This window comes from Vigna angularis, chromosome 7, assembly GCF_016808095.1.
Source record: "Vigna angularis cultivar LongXiaoDou No.4 chromosome 7, ASM1680809v1, whole genome shotgun sequence".
Taxonomy (NCBI): Eukaryota; Viridiplantae; Streptophyta; class Magnoliopsida; order Fabales; family Fabaceae; genus Vigna; species Vigna angularis.
Genome location: NC_068976.1, coordinates 2,800,699 through 2,824,919, shown reverse-complemented (window position 1 = coordinate 2,824,919; position 24,221 = coordinate 2,800,699). Strand labels below are relative to the sequence as shown.

Genomic DNA, 24,221 nt, shown 5'->3' with positions numbered 1-24,221 from the left:
GGTGGTGGCTTAGTCTCTCTGTTGATGTTTATCGCAAAGTTATTTCTTTGAACCTGTATTGCAAAGTTATTCTGTAATTCAAGATCCTTTTACCAGAACCTCTTTCAATCACCTCCCTCATCTCTTCCTTGTCTTGAATCAATGGGGTCCAATTTTTTTGTTGTGGTTCCTTGTTATGTTCGTCAGATCAGCTGAAAGAAGTCACCCATCTTGTTTCTGTCCCTTCTGTTCAACTTTAGTTTCCTCAACATTTTAATTGTCATTAGTTTTTAGTCTGTTTTTTTCTTAGTACTTTGTAAACCAGTTAAACTAGTGTTTTATTTTTGTTTATTGTTCAATTTGTCAAAACCGATTTCACTGGCTTAAAGAGGATTCAGATTTCAGACTCATTGTCTTTGGGAACATAGTTGTTCTTTCATTTTGAAGGGTTGGAAAAGTAGTTATGGTGTGCCAAGCAGCAAGTCAAACCAGATTTCGGGCATTGAAACATGAGAATGGAAGTGCAGGGAGTTCTACCATTATAGTTAGAGTTATGGCATGCTTTCAACCTCTCATAGATTGTCAGGTATGTATTATATATTCTTGGATTGAAGGAACTCATAGAATAGCTTTTATTTGCTCAAGCCTGTCACATAGTTTTTGAAGTTACGATCTTTTAATTGTTCTCATGATCTTTATGTGCAAACATGTACTGATAAATATTTTTTTGGTTTTGGGTGTTGTTCAGGCTGAATACTTCCGTCATTTGCTCAAGCCTGTCACGTAATAGTTTAATGCTTTGTTCGTTTTGGGTTAAGCCGGTGGTTTTGTTGTTTTCCTTGTTGGTGAGAGTTACCAATAGTAAAAAAGATAGCCCTTGTGTTTGAATCGTTTTTCTTCAGGTACGTTTTAAGTTGTTAATTTTTGCATTCATTCATTTCTTTCAGTAGAGGTAATTTGATTAATGCTTCAAAAATATTTAGGTGAAGGTGATTTTTGTGGTTGAATGGGAGAAGATTGTGGAGCCTGGATTCCGGAGCTGCTTTTTGATCGGCAATCTCCCAGTTTGAGCTCCTTCAATGCTGCACCCTTTGGCACGGGGAAGCAAAATGGTACAGCTGCAGCTATGAATCCAGTTGGCAACTCTGTTGGAAGAGATGCTACAATGCCAGCTTATCTGTCCTCTGGGCTGCCTCATTCACAGCCTGGACATTCTGGTGAACCTCATGGTTGGTTTTATTGTTTGCCTCGTTTCCGGCAGGGATTTACTACACCTGCTCGAATCTTCACTGCAGAGGAAAAGCTCTCTGCTAGCCATGCAAAAGGTTTTGGGGAGGAAATTGCCCCGGTTGAGGGTTTCCCGCAGAAGCAATTCCTGGTTATTGATCAAACTGCTGATCAAACAACTCTGGTTTACAGTTCAAGATTTGGTCGGCCTGTTGAGTGCCTGACTCTGTGGGATTCAAAGCTGCATGGTTCTATAAATTTGAACAAGGAGAATGAATTGCCCTCATTGAGGAGAGATGTAAATCATGTGGCTGGACTTGGACCAACTTTGGATGATAAAGTTGATGAAAATCAGGGAACTGATGATGACATTGAAAGTGAGATGCATGAGGACACAGAGGAAATCAATGCATTGCTTTACTCTGACAGTGATGGTTATTCCACTGAGGATGATGATGATGATAATGATGAAGTTACTAGCACAGGACATTCACCCAGTACAATGACCACTCACGGTAATCAGGAAGAACCTGGTAGATTAACTGCTGAAGAAGTTGCTAGCTCTGTTGGAGAAACAAAGAAGAGAAAGCTGCAGGAGGGGGCTTATGATGGTGACATGCTGTTCATGGACACTGCTAGTTCTCTGGATGGGAAAATACCCTTTGAAGTTGAAGATGATGCAGAATCAAGATGCTCCAGTGTTGGCAACAATAGTAGTAGAGGGTCCGGTCGAATGGGTTCTTGGTCGGGCAATAAAAAGATGAGAAAGGAGAAGATTCAAGATGTTCTGAGCATTCTGCAGTGCATAGTTCCTGGTGGAAAGGGCAAGGACCCAGTTGAACTTCTTGATGAAGCCATACGTTGCTTGAAATCATTGAAACTCAAGGCCATAAAGCTTGGACTTGATGTGCCATATAAGTTGGAGAATTAGAAAACTGTACACTTAATAAGTTATCTTTGTGTGCGTTTTTATTATTATAATAAGAAATAGGGTATAGATTTTGAACTCTAATAATTATGGAAGGTGGGTGGTGAATGTGAAGTGTGAAATGAATCCCTTGAAGAAGACATTGGTGAATGATTAAGGTGTTGGAAGATAGGGAGATGGTGAAGGTGGTTTTGTGTAATGCAATTTGTGTGTGAAGAAAGAAAGAGGTGAGGTATGGAGCGGAAAATGCCCCAATAAAGGAAAAAAAGAAAGAGAGAAATGAATGATTAGTCCATGTCTTGGGGGTTAGAGAAAGTAGCACTAACGCTGGCATGGGGTGTGAGCTGTTTTTGAATGAGAAGACTGGTTGTTCCAAAAAGTACCCAAAAACGAGAGTGCACGCCTCTTGGCTGTTATGGGCCCCAATCTCACCTCCTCTTTTTGTAACCTTGTCGTGTTCAATCCTTGGTGGGTTTGCCTTTTCTCTGATGTAAAAATTATCACTAGCTTTGGGTGTGAATTGAGAGAGAGTGTGTGTGTGACAACTTTGGGAGACGGGCCCCCCTACACTCCTCATTTTCTACTTGACGGTGGATTGCACAGTAATGTAACACGCTTGTGGGAAACGCTGATCTTTGTGATCTTTGTGTTGTGTTTCGAGCTGGTATTATTATCGTTATTATGGGCTTTCCTTGGAGGTTGTATCGTAATTGGTGTAAGGGCTTGTTAAGGGAAGAAGGGGAAGAAGGTGATATCTTGGTCGGACTTAATTTAATGTGGTTGGTGTTACTGTTGTCCTTTTGCCTATGTAGTCATGCATTTATGATATAATAAACTTACATGCTTTTCAATTTCTATCTTTTTCCTATTGCTACTGTTACAAATTAGATGATTTGTAGGTGCATTGATTAAAATTTTAAAGCGTGAAAAGTTGTCTTGGTGGGGTGATAACTGATAAGGGACCACAGTTGAATTATTAGTGAGGAAGATACATGTGACGTGTATGCACAAGAGAGAGAATGTGATTGTGTAGCACGAGTGGGGTTGTGGTGAATAGTCAATAGTCATTGTAGGCATCTAACAAAACAGAATCTTGTACAGTGTTTGGTTCAAGTCCATTGATTTTCTGCACTGCCAAAGAAGCATGCAAGACCTTATTGCCATGCTTGCAGAGGGTGGACTCTCAACTTTATTTATTCTGGTTTAACTTCTGGTCAAACATTTATTACTATTTTTTCTTTTAAAACTATTATGTATGTGTGAGCATTGAAAACCTCATTGTTATAAAAAATGTTTAGGAAAGAAACCACTGTTTCGCAGGAAAACAAAAACAATCAAAACAAGTCCAATAGTACTACAGATTAAAGAAAGTTTAATCCCTTTTTTCTCTTAAAACTTTTTCGAATTTTTTGTTTTGTAGCAATCTGTGAGCAAAATTTTTTATATTTTAACCATATTTGTAGTCAACTACATTTCGTTCTTATGTTTGCTGATAAGAATATTATTGCTATGAACTTCTTTTGTTTTGAAAACTAAACCGTGATTAGAGATTAAAATAAGTGTGTGTGAGGTTCCTTTGTTCAAGGAGCCGAACAACAATTCCAAGCTCACACGCACTCAACAATAAGCAAGTATATATGAATAGGTATGAATCTGTATTTTTATTTTTGATGTAATGTGTAGAAAAAGAAAATACATGTATACTATCATGTAATGTGTAGAAAAAGAAAATACATGTATACTATCTTCCCCGAGGAAGCCTCCCTTCCTCTACTGGCCAAGAGGTCCAGTCTCATTATCCAAAATGTTCTCACCCTCTCTCTCAAATCTGTTTGTTATTTATATTCCCTCTCTCTCTTCTAACAAACTAACCATCTCTCTTCTAACAGATCTCTCTCTCTCTACCCGCTACTAACTTTCTCCCCTTTTATTCCTCCTCACATACACTTTTAATTGTCTAACATTACCCTCCTCCCCAAGATCAACCTTGTCCTCAAGGTTGAAGTCAGGGAACTGCTGTCGGATGTAATGTTCCTCCTCCCAAGTAGCACTATCCAAACCACCTTCTTGCCATTGTATTAAAACTTGGGGAATCTCCTCTCCTTGCTACTGCTGGTTCCTGTGCTATAACACTTTCAGAGGAGTGTACATAGGTTTATCATCTTGTAGTTCAGTTGGGAGATGTCCTTCCACCAGATGATCTCCTATGGCTTGTTTCAATTGGGAAACATGGAGTACAGGGTGTATTCTTGATGTTTCTGGTAACTGTAAGCAAAAAGCAACAGGTCCTATTTGTTTCTCCACCAAGAATGGTCCATAATACCATGCGGACAACTTTGGGTGTAATCGTGTGGGCATAGAGGTCTGTCTATGAGGCCTGATTTTAAGGAATACCCAATCTCCTTCTTGGATCTTGGCTTCCATCCGCTTCTTATTGGCGTAGTGTGTCATCTGGTCCTAAGGTCTGGCCAGATGATATTTCAGTTGTGTCAAAGCTTCATCTCGGGTTTGTAAGTCTTGTGCAACTGCCTTCACCACTGTTTTCCCAGGAATGAAACGTGTAAGAGTTGGAAGGGGTCGTCCATATACAGTTTCAAAAGGTGTGCATTTGGATGCTCCTTGATAACTAGTGTTGTACCAAAATTCCGCCCAAGACAATACTGTACTCCAAATCTTGGGTTGTTCGAAACTAAAACAGCGCAAGTAAGTTCCCAACACCCTATTCAAAACTTCAGTTTGTCCATCCGACTTTGGATGATAAGCAGTGCTCATGTTCAACTGTGTTCCCTGCAGGCGGAAAATCTCCCTCCAAAAAGCACTCAAGAATGTGGAGTCTCGATCATTGACAATAGTCATAGGTATCCCACGAAGCCTAATCACTTCCTTCACGAACATTTCAGCTATTGACCTGGCTGTATAAGGGTGTTTAACAGGGATAAAATGGCCATATTTACTGAGTTTGTCCACCACCACTAGTATAGTATCAAACCCATGAGATTTGGGTAATTTTACTATAAAATCCATACTAATCTCCTCCCAGATTGCTTGAGGTATAGGTAAAGGCTGCAACAACCCTTGGGGAGAGGCTGCCAAGTACTTGTGTTGTTGGCAAACTAGACATGTAGCCACAAAATCTGTAACAGTCTTCTTCATTCCTATCCAATGCAAAGATTGTGCCACCCTCCTATAGGTTCTATAAACCCCTGAATGTCCTCCTATGACACTACTATGGAATTCAGCCAACAATCTAGGTATCCAAACAGATTTTGTCGACAATACAAGTCTCCCCTTATAATGTAATCTTCCATGCTCTAACGTGTAAGCTGGGTAAGAGTTAGGATCTGCCCTTATTTCCTCCAGCACCTTCTTTAAACTCTCATCTTTCTCCACCTCCTCCATGATTTCTTGAAATTCAGACTAGTATGGTCTAGATATCATCTGTAACACCTTGTATGTTTCTTCCTCTTCTGTTCCTTTTCTAGATAGCCCATCAGCCACACGATTAGATGCACCTGTCCTGTATTTGATTTCAAATTCGTACCCCAGAAGCTTAGCTAGCCAATTTTGCTGACTTTGAGTTGTAATGCATTGTTCCAGTAAATAACGCAAACTTTTTTGATCCGTAAGGACAATAAACTTCTGACCCAATAAGTATGACCTCCAATGTTGTATAGCAAGCACAAGTGCCATTAATTCCTTCTCATAAACGGACTTGGTCAAAGAGGACTTAGATAATGCCTTACTAAAGAAGGCTATGGGTTTGTTCTTCTGTGACAAGACTGCCCCAACGCCTGTACCCGAAGCATCACAATCTACAACAAATGTTTGATTAAAATCAGGGAGAATTAATACTAGAGCTGTAGTCACGGCTTCTTTAAGCTTCTGCATAGCCACTGCTTCTTCTGTAGACCATTTAAACATCCCCTTTTTCAACAAATCAGTAAGGGGTTTAGCTATCTTCCCATAGTTTCTAATGAACCTTCGATAATACCCAGTCAACCCAAGGAATCCTCTCAACTCCTTGATGTTTTTGGGCTCTAACCATTCCAAAACAGCTGTAACCTTTTCTTTATCCATTTCCACCCCTGTTGTTGAGATCTTGTGTCCCAAATACCTCCCTTGTCTTCTTCCAAATTCACACTTCTTTTTGTTTGCAAAAAGTTTATGTTCCGCCAAGACTTTTAAGACTTGCGTTAGGTGTTGTGAGTGGTCCTCCCAAGTCTTGCTATAGACGAGTGTATCGTCAAAAAAATACTAACATGAACCTCCTCAACAATGGCCTTAATACTGAATTCATCATGTCTTGGAATGTAGTTGGGACATTTGTTAGCCCAAAGGGCATCACAAGGAATTCATAATGCCCTTGATGTGTCCGAAAAACAGTTTTTGGAATGTCTTCACTCTACATTCTTATTTGATGATACACAGCCTTCAAATCAACTTTTGAAAAATATGATGCTCCTTGAAGTTCATCCAACAGCTCCTCAATGACTGGAATAGGGTATTTATCAGCCATTGTTACTCTGTTCAATGCCCTATAATCCACACAAAACCTCCAACTTTCATCCTTCTTTTTTACCAATATTACAGGACTAGAATAAGGGCTGTTATTGGGTCTAATAATGCCCAAATTCAACATCTCCTCCACCTGACGCTCTATCTCTATTTTCATGCCATGGGGGTACCTATATGGCCTCACATTAACGGGTTCACTGCCCTCTTTCAAGGGAATTCTGTGATCAACTCTCCTCTCAGGTGGTAGTCCTTGGGGGTATCTGAATATCCCTTCAAAATCACTCAGAATTTGTGCCAACTCTACCTCCTCATCCTACGTTAAGCTATTCTTTTCTATCTCCTCATCCATCAATTCTGTTTGGCTTAAACTCCACACTAAGGTCATAATTTCAATCCCTTTTTCTTTTATAAGTGCTTCTGGAGTCACCACCCTACGTGTCAAGGCTGGATCACCCTTTATCTCCACTTCTTCCCCTCCATGCGCCACCTTCATGATGAGCTGTCCCCAATCCACCTTTATCTCTCCCAGGGATGCTAACCACGTAATTCCCAATATTACATCCACACCGCTTAATTCAAAGAGATAAAATTTATCTTTAACTTCTAAGCCTTCTAATAACATAGGGACTCTTGTGCAATACCCGCTGGTCACTTTCTTTTGTCCATCCCCTAAACATATTTTATAAGGGAGTGTGTCGGTGCACTCTAGACCCAACTCTTTCACCAATTTGGTAGATATAAAACTATGGGTAGCTCCACTATCGATTAACACTAGAACTTTCTGCCCTTGCACCCAACCTTGCAGCTTCATCGTGTTAGATTGCAAAAGTCCATAGGTGGACAATCCCGACAACTTCATCGTCATCTGTTCTACTGCGACATTCTCATCTGCCTCTTCGTCTTCATCCTCCTCCGCCAAAATCATGACCCGCATGCTTCGTTCTGCACAGCGATGACCCGGGCTGTAAGGTCCGCCATAGTGGAAGCAGCGTCCTTCTTCACATCGCTTAATGTATACTTCTGGGTATGGCAAAGTCCTAACGCCCCATCCTGCGTTTCCTCCTCCACTACTACCAGCCTTTGAAATCATGGTATTCGGACTAACGTTCTTCTTCATCCCTGGCCCTCCGCTACCATTCACCGACCCCTCCAACGGCCCACGAAAAGTTTTCGTCCTTGCCACCGTCCCTGAACTCGCATGGTATCTCCCCCACGTCGCCCCTCCTTTTCCTCCAGCTCCACTACTTCCCCGCGATGTCAACCCCACTTGTTCGACGTCCCGAGCTCGCTCCATCGCCGTCAACAAATCGCATGGATCATGCGGTCTCACGGTGTTACGTAATCGCTCTTGCAAACCTGCGAAAAAATACCCCAGTAATTGATCTTCAGTTACTTCGGTTGCCTGCGCCACGAGTACTTCGAACTCTTGGATATACTCATCTACACCCCCTCGCTGTCGCACAACGGCCAACTTCTCAAAAAAATTTCCCCGGTTCTGTCCTCCAAACCTCCGCGTCAATGCCTCCTTAAAGGACTTCCACGTTGGGTGTCGGGTTTTCTTCCGCCAGAAGCGGAACCAGTAATTAGCGCCTCCGTCCATACAAATATACATTAACTTCATTTTCTCTTTCTTCGTTACTCCTTGGATGTCAAAAAACTTCTCAGCCTTCTCTATCCACCCAGTAGGATCAGTACCTTCAAAAGTTGGGAGCTCAACGCGCTTCATCCAGCTACGTTGTACTTCGCCTCGGTCATCCTCCGATTCATCATCAATGCTCTCCGCTGACCTTCGTTCTCGATCACCATTGACATAATTACGACTCCCTTCAGAACTCCTATCTCGATTTCTAGAACGTCGTCCGAAGGCTCGTCGAAACTCGAGAGTCGTCGAAACTCGAGAGTCATTGCTCGCATTTCTGCCTTCAACTCTTCCACCATCGATTCCATAGCCCCCATTCGTCCCTCCATTGTTCTCCGATATAGCTCACTCCTCTTCCCTCCGAGCAGATCCGGCAGGTCGGACCAAATCTGTTAGGTTCCTTTGTTCAAGGAGCCAAACAACAATTCCAAGCTCTCTCACACACACACTCAACAGCAAGCAAGTATAGATCAATAGGTATGAATCTGTATTTCTATTTCTGATGTAATGTGTAGAAAAAGGAAATACAAGTATACTATCTCCTCCAAGGAAGCCTCCCTTCCTCCACTGGCCAAGAGGTCCAGTCCCATTACCCAAAATGTTCTCCCCCCTCGTTCTCAAATCTATTTATATTTATATTCCCTCTCTCTCTTCTAACAAACTAACCATCTCTCCTCTAACAGATTTTTCCCTCTACCCGCCACTAACTTTCTCCCCTTTTATTCCTCCTCACATACACTTTTAATTGTCTAAGTACACCATTATTATGCACTCCATTAATTAATAGTTTAAGTGCTTCAAAATCCAAATGGAGTACTTTCTAAGTCCAAAGTCTTCTATGGATTTCCATTCTCATCACATGTTATAAGTGGACACATATAATTATAGACTTACTCACTATTTTAATTCACTATTCTAGTGGCTTGATTGCGAGTTCAAGAACAACAATGATAAATGATACTTCTATTAACCTTGTTCAAGAATTGGAAACAATGATGGTCTTATTGATTGAATAATTGGGACACTTACAGACATTTTTTATTTTTTAAATACTACATATTCTTTATAAGCATTAAAAAAAATTTGCTTTCTGCAACCACCAACCAGGGGCCATTCTATACAGTATTATTAATTAAACTTTGAATTTAGCATGACAAGCGAAGTAGCATGTACCTTTTTGCACACTTATTCTGCTATTGTTTCTCGTACTAAATAGACTCCAAACACAAATTATATTCTACAGAAAGCACGAAAAAATGTTGTCATCTATTTTGTTTTCACTTCCTCTTTCTAGCTGGTAGTGAACTACAATAATATAGTTTATATTTTTTCTCTTTGTTTTTTACTTATGCTTATCCCATTTTGCAAGTTTATTTTGGAACAACTTTTTGAAGAGATTAAATGATTCATCTCATGTTTGTTTTTTTGCTGTTATTTGTTTTGCTCTATATAAAGGATATAATATTGGCCCATGATTAGGACCCAAACATGTGACCCTGCATTGACATATAATAGCATAGACTCTTGAGGTAGCAGTAGCCCGTTTTATAGGCCCAATGCTTTTGTCCTTCATTTTTATATAGAAAGTTCAAATCCAAACAGAAATAAAATCAAATGAAACAGTCCATTTGATACTGAAGGTCTTAATCATTCCATGCTTCTGAAAATGCTTTCAAAGATGCAGGCATACCGCCTCACATTTGGGATGTGATGCAAGATTAAAGTGTAAAATTTATGTTTACTTGCATATTGATAAAATGTATCCTAATTTTGATGGAGAATATTAACTATGAACATTGACATAAGTAATATTTAACTTTTTTTGTAATTGAGTAGGAAGATGACCATGAATATATTAGTATCTATTTCATCTTAACATTTGTCTGATCCTTATACTTATTTGTGTTTTCAAATATTCAAATATCTTTTATTTAATAAGTAATTTTAAGAGTTTATATAGACTTTTCTTTAGTCTCCAGTTTTATAATTTACCTTTAAGATACACATTTAATTTTTTTTATGTTTCAATAATTGTTTGATTTTTATTTAATGTTATTTGATATTTTTAATTAATATTTATATAATTATAATTATTTTATAGACATTTGATATTGGAGAAAAGAAAAAATATATTTTTTTAATATTGAAGACTCCATAAATGATAATTTTATCTTATGACTTTTATTTTTATAAAAATATTTATTTAATTAATATTTAAAATTATAAAAAATTGGATGCAAACTAGTTCACAGTCACAATGAGATATAAAAAAACATTCAAACTAATTATGTATAGAAATGAAAATGAAAATAAAATTTTACTTGAGAATAAATATAAAATAGCCAAACTAATGGAGTAAATAATCATTCCTTATCGTAAATGTATCTAAAAGCGGTATAACTGACAAATCTGTATAATCAGATGTTGGAATTGTACGGATAGATATGATTTTATTTGTATTTTGATGATATAAGAATAGAGTTACTTAATTAATATTCCTTTTGTACACTCATAGGTGTGTTATTGCTATATGCTTGTAATGCCTATCAACATTAGTGATATATTGTGATGATTCTAATTGGAGATCTCACCTGTATTACGACTGAAAATTTCTCAGGCTTATTCTTTAAATTACGACAATAATAAGATACTATTTATTTTGTATTTAGTAGTAGATAATTTGAAGTTCGTACAATGTCAAGGCAAACACTATATATATTATATATATTATGTAAGAAATGAATTACCAAACCAGATACCAAGATACAGAAGATTCTATTACTAAAAGGTAAGTCTAATATAGTAAAAATAACAAGTGTTTTTAAGACTAACTCAACTCCATAAAATCAGTTTGTAAGTTGAGATTTGCATCCTACTTATATATTATAATTTGGCTTTATCTTTAGTTGATGTGAGACTTCCAACACACCTTCTTCACATCGAGGTATAGACATCTCGAGCGTGATAGTAGAAATGAGTGGTTCGATAGTGGCTTGACAACGGGTGAAATAAAAATGCCCAAAAAATTGCTAGGATAGACTCTAACCATGACTCTGATACCATATAGAAAAATCACTTTGAATTGGTTTTATTACTTGGTTACAATAGTATAAATATACAAATTGATAAGGTAAATGGAAAAGAGTCAAGGGAACAAACTCCACCAATTTAGCATTAACAATTAACCTAAATAAAGGGAAAGTAGATATATAAAAGCTCACTAATAAAAACTAATTATTATAATTTAAAACTAATTACTATAATTGATTGATAGATTGGGTACCTTTGGACGCCTGTGGAGACGCTCCTTTAAGTGCTTGAGGTGGCTGCGGGATGCCTTGGCATAGGTGCGCTGGAGAAGAGTCCAAAGACCATGTGATGTCGTTGTTTGAGACACTAGGGATGCCACTTCAGGGGAGAGAGTGGTGAGGAGAGCATCGTATATGAGACAGTCCTGTCGACGCCAGATTTGACAAGCAGGATTCGGAGTTGTCACCGAAGGTTCAACAATGGTGGAGACTGTTGTCGCTGGTGCAGGAAAGGATCCATCTGGATATTTGAAAAGATCATAGCCATCAAGAAGAGCTTCAACTTGAAGTTTCCAGGTGAGGTAATTGGAGGGAAGAAGCTTGGTGACACTACTGAGGGTGATGCAAGTGAAGGGTTTTGATGGCTCATGAGGGTTGCTAATAGATGAAGAGTTATTGTTGGCCATGGGAGGCAAATAGAAAGGAAGGAGCGGTGTCCTATGTTGGAGAAAAAAAGAAGAAGGAAGGAGAGGATCGTGTATTAGTCTGATACCATATTAAGAAGTTGTTTTTAAGCTTAACTCAACCCCACAAACCGACTTGTAAGGTGTGGTTTGCATACCACTTATATATTATAATTTGGTCTTATCTCTAGTTGATGTAGAACTTCCAATACAACAATCACTAGTGAGTATCAAATATCAGATATAGAGTATTATGTTTTTCATATTAAATTTTGCATCCATCATTTGATAACCATGTGTCTACCAATACCTCCTTATGTCTACCAAAGACATTCTCACGTTGAATAATTTAGTTAAAAACGGGTACAATTTCTCGTAGATAAACTGGCCACTGTAACTCTGGTCCAATAGGTCCATAAATGTGTATAGAACTATAATAAATAAAACATGATTGTAAATATTATTTCAATGATCCTTTGACTTTATTTTTTTTATTAATCCAAATTTAATCAAAATTTCTTACTAGTAATAATTTGAGCATCGGAAAATATTTTCCAAACATCCAACCATTCGATAAAGAATGAGGAGGACTTAGAAAGACAAATACATATTAGTGAAGAGTTTACTCAATGAAAAAAGACTTTACAAACTACTTTCGATCTCGAAAAGTAATATACAATTTAACTCAATTCATTTAGTTGTTACAATAAATAAGTATTGAATAGGACAAAATAAATACGATTACTTTTATTATCAGAAAAACATACGATTAATTGTATTATAAAAAATCAACCAATATTTTTCATTTACAATTCCGATGAATATCCAATATGTAACAATAAAAATAATAAAAATGAATATAAAATAATTTTTAAATCTTTTTTTTCCTCTGATTCATTTAAAATCTAGACCCATTTTTCATTAACAGGAGTGCTAAAATGTCAATTAGTTAGATTTATTTGTATAGAATAAAAATTGAACAAACAAAAAAGATATGATTTTGCTTAGTTTGATTTCATCAATATGGGTGTAATTTCCTTAAACGAGTTCAAGGTAATAGTACATTCCTAGAAGTCGAATTAAAAATACCCTAATTGAAATAAGTACAAAGATGATCCAAAAAATTCCGCGTTTGTAAAAGAAAAGTACTGTAATGTATATTTTGTAAGTTGTTCTGAATGTCTCATCTCTTTACTTATAAAATTTTCTTTTTTATTCTATATCGAATTTTACTAATTTTAAAAAGAAATTAACAATAAATAAAATAACATTCTACAAGAATATAAATTGTACGTGAGAATATTACGAGTGAAGAGAGAAACTAGATAAACAAAACAAAAGAACTCTTTATTATTATTATTAGTTTTATTTTGGGGTGTGATAATAGTGCTGAGATAGGAAGCAAAATGTTCTGAGTAGACCTCTCGAAGTTCCATATATGGCGGTTTGGTTTGATAAAGCAAATGGATTCCAATTAGGGTTTGAAAAATTGAATGATGGTTAATTGTGCTGGTTGTAGCAGTCAAGCTACGCAACCATTTGCAAATAACGTGGGGTTCAGGGTAAACCACTGCATCACTTAGACTAGTGGCTATCTTAAAAAAGATAATTAAAATTGATGGAACATGACAAGATCAATCGTTTTCTTTGTGTCCACCTACGTAATACTGTCGGCCGAAAGTAGCTTCTGATCTTCCATGTCTACAATTTTCAATGGACAACGAAGCTTCTATTCTATTCTATTCCACCTGAATTCATTTCGTTTCACAATTCTTTCGTGTTTACCTAATGATTTTGTTAACAAAACCAATTCTAAAAGCCTTGGAAAAGGGAGCATCATGGTTTGTGTTCCCAGTTTATGAGATGTCCCTTTGCATTGTTATATGAATGAAATGGTAGATTTTAGGAAAACATTTTGAATTTAACTTAATTTCATAAAATTGATTTATAAGGTTGAGATTTTCATTTATTTATATGTATAATTGAGATAGATACTCTAAATTTATTTTATTTTTAGTTATTATCTCTCATTACAAGATATATATATATATATATATATATTTTATGATATAAGTTTCATACTTTATATAGAAAAGCAAGGGATGCATTAGACTTATAAGGTTTGTTATGATGAATGGAAGAAGCAAAAGCATGTTGGCAAGTGGGAAGGAATATAGAGTTGGGAAACTTAACAATTGGGAAAATGGCTTGTGTGTTGGCCATTTTATTTTGAATAGTATTGATAACCTTCCAAGCATGCATGTGCCCTACCTTTCTCTTTTTTTTTTTATTATTAAATTTTGTGAAACCACTAAACCTTAAAACTGTGTTTTCATTAATCGAACTACCAGTCTCATGTGAAAAGCTTTTCTAATATTTGTAATATTTGTAATATTTGTAAAAGATGATATTTTAGTGGTTATTAGCATGGTGGACCCTATCTTCGTTTATGAACCACTAATTTGTTGTAGTGATCTCACTGGAACCAACCAAGAAACCAAATCCGACAGGAACATATGTAGGATTAGTCTTAACTAATAACTAGATTGCCTACCGATGGATGGATGGTAGTTATGCCAAAACCAATGAACAGAAGCCACGTGCCACCTGATGAACTTTAGAGTCACATGTCCAAGAATCTGTTTATCCAACTGCCATCTTTTTGGTGAGATTTATGTTGCAACCTTTGACTTCAGGCCACAAACTGAAATCACCAATCATGAGATTCATCTGACAGTTACTGTATATCAGCTTTACTCACGAGAACCTAGTGAGATTTAGCAATAATTACTGTGCTTCTTTTGTTTTAGTTTTTTTAACAGGAGATTATCAAACTCAATTGTATTAAAATAATATTATTATGATTGATAGTTGTTGTATTCTTATAGTTGATTGATTATCGACAAAGCTTTGGAAGATGATCCGAACACTTGAAGTCAATTTAAATATGCTTGTTCAAGTTGGAGCGATTCTCCCTGCACCTTACTGGCTTCGTCTTGCACCTCCAAAATATATTTTAATTTTGAGGATACCCTTCGTCCTTTCACACAAAGATAATATGCTGCATCTCAAACATCTCAAACTCAAACCCTACACCCTTTTTCCAAATCAGTTCTCATTCTTTTTCTCTTCCTCATTCTGTTATTCTTCTCTCTGCCGTGTACCAGTACCTCCCATTTTTCTGGCGTCCAGGTTAGTACCTTCCATCTGCTTTCTTTGCTGTTCTATGCATGTGCTTGGTTGGGTGTTCGTGCGCCGGAGGTTAGTTCGTGTTCGTCGGAGAGCGTTTGTTGGAGTTGCACAGGGAAACCGCAGTTGGAAGTGCGGTCAGGGAAACCGCATTTCGAACTGCGGCAAAGACAAACCGCAGATTCATGAACCCACTCACCGCAGTTCGAAATGCGGCACGGAGAATCCAATTATTTTTTTGAATTATTTTTTTTCTTTTGTTAAATTTTGTTGAATTTGTTATTTTTCAATAAATTTAATTTTCATAATATATTATTTATTATGCATTTAATTTTATTTAAGTATTTTAATTTTTTATGAAATTGAAATAATTATTAAATTGTTTATTGAATTAAATAATAATTATTATCTGTAAGTTAAATATTATTTTGGATTTATTTATAATAATTTAATTATTATATATGTAGTTAAAATGCGGTTAAAAAATAAAAATAAAAAATAAAAACCCCATTTCAAAATGCGATTAACATAAAATCCATATAAACAACGCACTTCAAAGTGCGGCTACAGAGAAAACGCACTTCGAAGTGCGGCCACTAGTTTCCGCACTTCGAAGTGCGGTTAAGAGATTAGACATTAATTCTTTAATTAAGTTTGACTTTTTATTAAATGAAGGGTAAAAAGGTAAAATTGGGGGTGCAGGAGGAAGGAAGTGAGGTGCAGGGAGAATCGCTCTTGAAGTTATTAGGTTGAGATTAGAAAATTGGGTCGAAGTCCTCCAAAAATTTATTCTCCAAGAGCTAATCCAAATGTGACGTCTTTGGGTCCTTAGCCGAGGAAGTAAATTTAAGTTCGAGAGTTGATATTAAAGCTTTTAATAAATCATTTTGATTTATTTTCTGTCATTTAGAAGATATTTTATGATAAAAAATAGTGTTAATTTTGATTATATATTATTTATTCTTTGTTTATTTTTGGGCTTTATTTTAAATTAAAACATTTATATTTGAGATAGTGTTTATTTTAGAGTCTAAAATGTTATTTATAATTTTTTCTTTAAAAGAGAAAAATATATTAAATTATCTTTAGTTTTAACTTTTAAATGATACAAGCATGTAAGAAAAAATTACTTCAAATGCAATAATTAATCGTTTTTAAATAGACATATCGAAATATTATAGAATATTAGTAATTTTTTGACGGTTTTATCTATTGATAAAAAAAATGTGTAAGACATGTTTTTTTTACGTTTTTGGGCAAAAATATTTCAAAAATTATCATTGTAGATGATATTTTATTTACATATTAATACCGGTTGAATTTACCGTTATCTGTGATGCAATTTTGATACTAAATTAGTCCTTTTTGACTTTGAAACTTGCTTAAACTCTTGTTTTTAGTTTATTTTTGTGAATAAGAGAGTTGAAGTTATACTTGATGATTTTATCACTAAGTTCCCTTGATTTTGCAGGTTATTGGAATAAATTGGAGAGGAGTTGAAGTATCAAGGAGTTTGAACCCAAGAAGAACAAAAAAAGCACTAGAAGAGAAGGTTACAAAAGGTCGCAGGACGCTTGGTTGCCCTTTTCTAGGGCCCTGGGCGTAGGAGCTCACGCAACCACGTCTGGTTGCCCTTTTCTAAGGCCCTCAACGCCAGCGCAGGGCGCCTGGTTACCCTTTTTGGGACCCTCAGCGCCACTCTGCACCGCAGCAGGCCTGGGCGTCCTTCTAGGGGCGCTGAGCGCCAGCTATAGCACAATCTCGCCTACTTGTCCTCCTGGGGGCGTTGAGCGCAAGTTTCAATGCACCATGAGCGTCTGCTTGCCCTCTGAGGGGCATTGAGTGCCAGTTCTCTCGCAGTGTCGCCTGCTTGCCCTTAGTTGGGGCGTAGGGCGCCAACGACTTGGGCTTATGGGCCAAATTTTGATCTATTTAAGGACTTGCACGCCTTAGGGTTCACATCTTTGGAAGGATGAAGCACAAAAACACACTTTTCGACCCTTTTGTGGAAGATTTGGATGCGGGAGCTCTCCTCTTCGTATTCTATGGTTTTTATCTCACTTTCATTCCATTGTACACCAAGGTTCTCCATGACTATGGAGAACTAAACTCATTTGTTGTTTGGGAAGATGTAACCTCTAAACTTTCATGTAATTGAATATGATTTGAATTATTTTATGCTTCTCTCATTAATTGTTAGTGATTTCCTCCTTTGCTCAATGCTTGTTATGTTTTGATCACTCATAGCATGATGTTTGAATTTCTTTGTTATTGGAAAATACCTAGAAACCTTGATCTAGAGAATTTCACCCAAAAGAAATATTGCCTAGGGATAGGGATAGGATGTTTGGTTGACTTAAGCTTATGTTCGTAATGCATAATTGATTATTAGGGATGCAAGGAATTGTGGTATAATAATTAAGGATAGGCTTTTTACGCCGAGGGATCGGGTTCTAAGTAATTTAGAAAGTGACGTTAACAATTTAATGAAGAAGATGAATTCTTATATACATGAAAGTAAGGAAGGTGAAATCTAAACCCCAACAACATAATCATTTCATATTATCAATACCATTCATTCTTGTGTTAAGCCGTAATTGATCAATTTGCATTTCATATTTACTTTTTTCACATTTTCATTTAAACACCAACAAAATAGCTTTTCAGTCTTAATTAGTTAAGAAATTACACGATTGTTTAGTGCCGTGAGTCTTTTGGGATATGATACTTGGTCTTACAATTTATTATTACTTGATACGATTTGGTACACTTGCCAATGAGTTAACACATATATAGATAAGTCGTGCAATCCCCACACAACTTGAAATAATGAAGTCGTGTAGTGGCACTAGTGCAGAAATCACTTTAGACGTCCGTTATTTTGGGCTTTTTACGTCCGACCCGTATCGGACGTTTATACGGGTGACGTTGATGGGACGTTTGACCTGTTTAGTCGGACGTCTATATAGACGTTTGACTAAACAGGTCGGACGTCTAAGACCCTAGAACGAGTTTAGCCTCTGTAATTCATTGGACGTCTCTATATACACTAACAAACGTCTATAGACGTTCGATGTGACATTAACAGACATCTAGTGGGTATTTTTTTTTAAATTATTTATTTTTGCAATAAAACCACACCTGAAAAGCAGAAAATTGTCCCAGAACATTATAATTAAATATATCAACTCGTTTGAAGTTAACAAAGTACTAAAAAATAATCCAAAACCTAAACTATCAAAAGTTAAAGTTAAACTAAATCTAAATATGTTGAACAACAATAATAAATCTTCCTATCTAAGTCCATCTTTGCAGAAGATAAACTGTCCACTCTTGTCTTATCTTCTTAATTGCGTCCTCTGGTATAACATATGTACTCTTGAAGCGCTGCAAAATGAAGAAAGATGCATTATGTACCTATCTTACAACAAAGTTAAGTTGTTAGAAACTAAAAATCTAAATAAGTTAAGCATCATTACCTCATTCCAGTAATCTGTAATGACAACTCGAATGATGATCTTAATCCAAGACATGATATAGTAGCCACATTCCCATGAATCTAGCTACTTGTTACACTAAAATGAAAAACTAAATAGTCAAGCATTTAGATCATTCAATAACTAGTAAAATAAATTAGAACTATAAATGACTTAGAACTTTTGGATATAGGACAGATACTAGCTAACCTCAGTTTTTACCCATTATTCTATTTACATTGAAAACACAAGGTAATATTAATATAACTATATTTATCATAAAAATTGAAGGTCAAAATGAATTTGAAACATAAAAAGAGAAACACTTACCCTTGAAGCATGTTTCTCAAGTCATTTTTCATCTTCCTATGCAGCAAACAAAACCATACAATTTTACATTGTTTAGGAATGATGAACATTAGCTTCCAATAAGACCTATCATGATTCATAAATAGTTAGTAAACTAATTAACAAAACTTTAATGAAATTTTACATAAAGCAACCCATACCCATCAATGTATGGCACAAAGTATATGTCTCTATTTGACTCTGCCATCCATGTTGGACAATACTTTAGCGAAGCAAACTCCTTTATGTACAAAAGACAATCATTAGGACAAGTATGTATCTTTTGATATTCGATTCCTATTGGACATAAAATTTTCTTGGCCTCGTAATGACGAATAGGTAGAGTATTATTTTCTGGAAGCATCTCCTTCAACAACTCCAACAACTCTGTGAAACTTTTATCAGTCCATCCATTCCTTGCTTTTACACTAAACAACTTCAAAGTTGTAGACAAACATGTAAAGTTGGGGCATCCTGGAAACAACGGTTGCTCTGAATGATGTTTAAGAGAATCATACAAATTAGCTCTTCCAAAATTATCTTCACCAACATCACGTATCATGTCCTCTAAATGATCACTCATCAATTCTTCTACATAATCTGTTCCTCGTGATGTGGTAGGCTGGTCGAGTACTTCTCTATGCCAAGTCCAAACAGTATAAGTTCTCATTATGCCAAACATGAATAGATGGTCACGCATATTGCCTAAGTCTTGGAGTGTTTGATTAAGACAACGAACACAAGGACAAAAATATGTCTTGTTCACAGACTTAGCATTTTGTTCAACATATTGCAAGAACTCCGAAACACCCTTCTCGTATTCTTCACTGATGCGACGTTCATTCATCCAGCTTCGATCCATACTATGTTCGTAATATACTTCATCAGTTTCAATTTTTTAACTTTCACAAGGTTAGGCCCTACCCATTCAGAAAAATTATTTTTCATAATTTGCTAAGACACATGCAAAGAAGTCTACATCATAAATTTGATAAGATTTCGACAACATTTCGCATTGGTCTCCGATATACACGAAATGAGAGCAGTCAAGGATGACCACAATCAAATATGCATCCGGAGAACAATACAAATACTGAACCAAATTTTTTTCAATCTTATCCATAAACTTTAACATACATGTTATAGCAAATTATGAAAAATAATTTCCCAAACTGTCCAATCGGACAATCCAAAATTTAACACAAACGATTAAAAGATTAATCATTTGTGTTAAATTTCAAACGGGAACTAAGTTTCACTCAATTAGATACTAATAATCTAACATACCAATCATAACAACACGCGAGGAGGAAGATGATGAATAGTGCGCATAACTGCCCTGAGTTCGCGCAAAGTGTAATAAAACAGTATTAGACGTCGGGGCCCTCCCGCATCAGACGTCTATAGAGACATCAAACGTCCGACATATGGGTCCCGGACGTCTATGTGTATTTAAAAGATTAATTTTGGCGGAGTCTATATACGTCAGATATATGGGGCCCAGACGTCTATACGGACATCAAACGTCCAACATAGGGGCCTGAACGTCTAAAGCAATGGAACATGGCAACTTTTCACCTACTTGTAGAGTCATTAAGCGTACGACATAGGGGTCCGAACGTCTATAAAGACATCAGACGTCCGACATAGGGGCCCGAACGTCTACACTATGAAATAAAATGACTTTTGGTATTCTTTGCCACCATCAGCATCCGATTTAGGGGCCTGGACGTCTAAAGCAATGGAACAGGGCAACTTTTCAGCTACCTGTCAGGTCTTTAGGCGTCCGACATAGGGGCCCGGACGTCTATAAAGACATCAAATTTGGGAAATTTGGAAAATCACAACAACCAAGCCTCGAAAAAACTACAACACTGTCATCCTCCATCGCCGTCACTACCTCGCACCACCACCACGCACACACCGCCGCAAGGCCGCCACCACCACTGTCATGTTGCAAAGCCCTTTTCAAGCTGCTACCGCTGTAAGAATTGCGCCACTTAACGCGAAAACCTACATCCTCTGCACCGGAAACCTGTTTGAAACCCAAATGAAGCAAATCGCGTCTCTGTGATTCTCTAATCACCTTTACCCGCCACCTTCATCACCACCATGAATCTTCATCTTCTCCAACAGAACCACCATGATTCCACCCTTGAAACCCACAAAAAAATCCCAAACTAAAAGAACCCTAAAAACCTAAATCACCACCATGACAACCTCTACATTCTCGCTCTTCGCCGTCACCAGCACTAACGCGAACCCAACCAACCATTCGAACATTCATCTCGCCACCACAGAGCATCAGCAACATCGCAAAGGAGAAGAGGCGAAACTCTATCACGAAGAGAGGCAAGGGTTCGAACCCTAGCGCGACCTTCCTTGCCACCGTCGTGCAACCTGCCTCCATCAACCTTCGTCTTCGTGCTTCTTAACCATCAACAACCCGAACCTGCAAGAAGAAACCCAGAGAAGAAACCCCCAATTTCCAACCACAACAACCAAGAAAAAAAACCCTATTTTTTTCGAATTTCCCTAATCTACACACTTAACAATCAAACTACTAATCCCTAACTTTTAATCAATTTTCCCTAAGTAAAATGTTGTGTTTTTATTAAAATAAAGTTTTTTAAAATTATAAATAAATAAAATCCAGCTTAGGTGTCCAAATGTTGCCACATGTATAAAATTTGTTGAGTCACCAAGCCACGAACTGTAATTTTTAACGCCGTCCAGCGTAATTAACGGCGAGACCCAAATTGGTTCAATTTTACACAATAAGGGACCTAATTGAGACCATTTAGAATACATGGATCTATTTGAAACAAACCTACACAAATAGGGATGTCCGAAAGGATTAAACCTAATTAAAAAGGTGAAATCTTGCACCCCACACATTTTCGGCACCTGGTAATCGAACAGGAGCAGTTGTAATCGATTACATAGTGCTAAAATCGTGTAGGGGATGCACAAATTTTGTGGTAATTGATTACACCATTTCCGTAATCGATTACCAATGATTGAAATTCGAATTATAGGCGTTTGTAATCGATTACAACAAGGAAAAATGGTTGAAGCACATGAAAGTAATCGATTACTGTGGGTTGTAATCGATTACCAGAGGGATTTGTGTATAAAATTCTTGTCAAGTTTGCTTTATACTCATCATAAATTGGATCAATTATTTATTAAAGTAGAAATAAGATACAATTTAAGGTAGTTTATTAATATTAAAAAATTATTAATACAAAGATGTAAATTTTTTTGACAATATAGACATATTCCACTATGATGACCTTCATTGCGACAATATGAACAATTTTTGGGTTTATCCGAGGTTTGCTGATCAATCTCAATATGGATTCTAGTAGTAGTTGGTCTTCTCGATATCTTTTGTCACATTTGAGAATTTGGTATGAAGTTTGGACAAGTATACGCAAACCAATAATCTTCATTTCGGAGGGGGTGAAATTTCATATGCCTTGTAAATATTGTGAAGAATGTAAACCGGATCAATATATTGGATTAGTCGTATATGTGGATATGCACAATAGACAAAGAAATGATGACACGGGAGACAAATAGTTTGGAAGTGACCATAATCACACTAACATTCATTTAACCTAATGTTATACGAAATTAGATGTGAGCGATATTGGTGGAGTGTTAAGATTTTCTTAACATGAAGTTTAGAATTTTCTCGATCATAGCGATGAACATCATAAAATGCAAATTATTGTTGATTTGTTTGAATAATGTCAGTAATTTCTTCTGAATGTTGGTGGCCTACTTGTACATGTATTGTGCTTTTAAGCCTCATTCAACAAACCATGATTGTGTCCTCTGAAATATTGTTTTGACTAGAGCATAAATTGGCAGTGAACGTGCTTCCTTTAGCACATAATTCATGCACTCAACAAGATTTGTCATCATATGTCCATATCTCCCGCCTCCATCAAAAGTCTGAGACCATTTCTTTGATGGTATTTTATCTATCTAAACTACTTGTTAGGGGAATTGATCTCTCATTGCAGTAAATTTAGCGTTATAATGGGTTGCTTCATCTTGTAAGTTGTAAGAACATAATAAAAATAAGATATTAAGATTTTAGTGTATGAAATTAGAAAAGTAAATTGGTAGTAAAAGTTAGTTAATTAATACCCAAGTTTATGAATTGTGGTTGAGTTCCTGATTTTTGATTTTTTTTATTGAAGTTAGAGGCTAAATGACGTATGCAATAAATAGAGTTTATACCATCCACTTCCCAACCAACTTCTTCTGATCTTAAGGCTGATATAGGAATGACAAAAAAAACTCGTGCCCGCGGGTATCGATGGATAAAACTTGTTATGGATAGTTGGTACCTGTGGGTAATAGGTACCCGTGGGTAGTGGGTAACGAGTATTTTAATACTCGCTCATTAACTGGTCGGGTTCGGGTATTACATTATCCGTATCCGCGGGTACCCGTTACCCACTAAAAAATTGAAATTACTTTTTTATCGTTAGTTTAAATTAGGTTTTATGGTTTTATTTTTGCTTTTTTGCCTCTTTCTACATCCCTATAGTCCTGTGCCTTTCTGTACCAGAACCAAAATATTCAAAATCTTTCTCTCTTTACGACTAGGACACACACTGCACTATACTACCATCGGTGTTCAATGTCGAATACGCACATTGCCGACCATGAATGATACTTTAAATCTTTTCCAACTACCTCTTTTCGGTAGGGTTTTAGGTTTGGGGAAGGGATTAATTTCTGTGTTTTTTGGTTTATTTGGGATTTTAGGTTACTTTGCGTTTGATGAAGAAACTAAGGGTATCATCATAACCAATTTGGGTCTTGGGATTGTGATCGAAAATAAACAGTTTGTTGTGCTATGTTATTTACTCCTTACACCTTTAGATTTAGTTTTGTGGATTTTGATTATTGTCGTTGAAGAGTTGTGTTGTGCTTTCGTTTTGACAATAGAGTGTCTCATACTCTTAAGTCTTTTCTCAACTATGTTTATTTTTGTAATGTTTCGGTTACTTCAAACATAGTAATCTTCGTTTACCATTTTGTTTAATTTTGTGGTGAAATTGATTCTTTATAAATGAATTTTTCCATTAAGCGGGTCTAATAAATTATAGATTTGAAAATTTTGTTGTGTATGTTCAAATTGTAGATTTGAAAATTTTGCCCATTACAGATTAAGCGTACTCTGTA

The 24,221-nt window shown here is 36.5% G+C and overlaps 2 protein-coding genes across 2 annotated transcripts; one reads left to right on the top strand and one right to left on the bottom strand.

The window, feature by feature from the left end:
* Positions 1 to 723: 723 nt before the first annotated feature.
* Positions 724 to 2,989, top strand: LOC108338245 (transcription factor bHLH143). The gene is made up of 2 exons (XM_017575019.2): positions 724 to 881; positions 963 to 2,989. Exon 2 carries the CDS (start codon positions 986 to 988, stop codon positions 2,135 to 2,137), a length of 1,152 nt encoding a protein of 383 aa, XP_017430508.1. The 5' UTR covers positions 724 to 881; positions 963 to 985; the 3' UTR covers positions 2,138 to 2,989.
* Positions 2,990 to 6,536: 3,547 nt separating this feature from the next.
* LOC108336878 (uncharacterized) lies at positions 6,537 to 8,375 on the bottom strand. The gene is made up of 2 exons (XM_017573323.2): positions 6,967 to 8,375; positions 6,537 to 6,909 (listed from the first exon to the last, which is right to left on the bottom strand). Exons 1-2 carry the CDS (start codon positions 8,373 to 8,375, stop codon positions 6,537 to 6,539), a joined length of 1,782 nt encoding a protein of 593 aa, XP_017428812.2.
* Between the last annotated feature and the right edge of the window lie 15,846 nt (positions 8,376 to 24,221).

What these genes read in the sequence shown, in the direction of transcription:
- LOC108338245 (XM_017575019.2), top strand. Translation starts at nt 986, where the DNA reads ATGGGAGAAGATTGTGGAGCCTGGATTCCGGAGCTGCTTTTTGATCGG.
- LOC108336878 (XM_017573323.2), bottom strand. Translation starts at nt 8,375, where the DNA reads ATGAAGCGCGTTGAGCTCCCAACTTTTGAAGGTACTGATCCTACTGGG. An exon ending in ATAGAAAAGAATAGCTTAAC is followed by an intron (nt 6,910 to 6,966) that starts GTAGGATGAGGA and finishes AGGGATATTCAG; the next exon opens with ATACCCCCAAGGACTACCAC.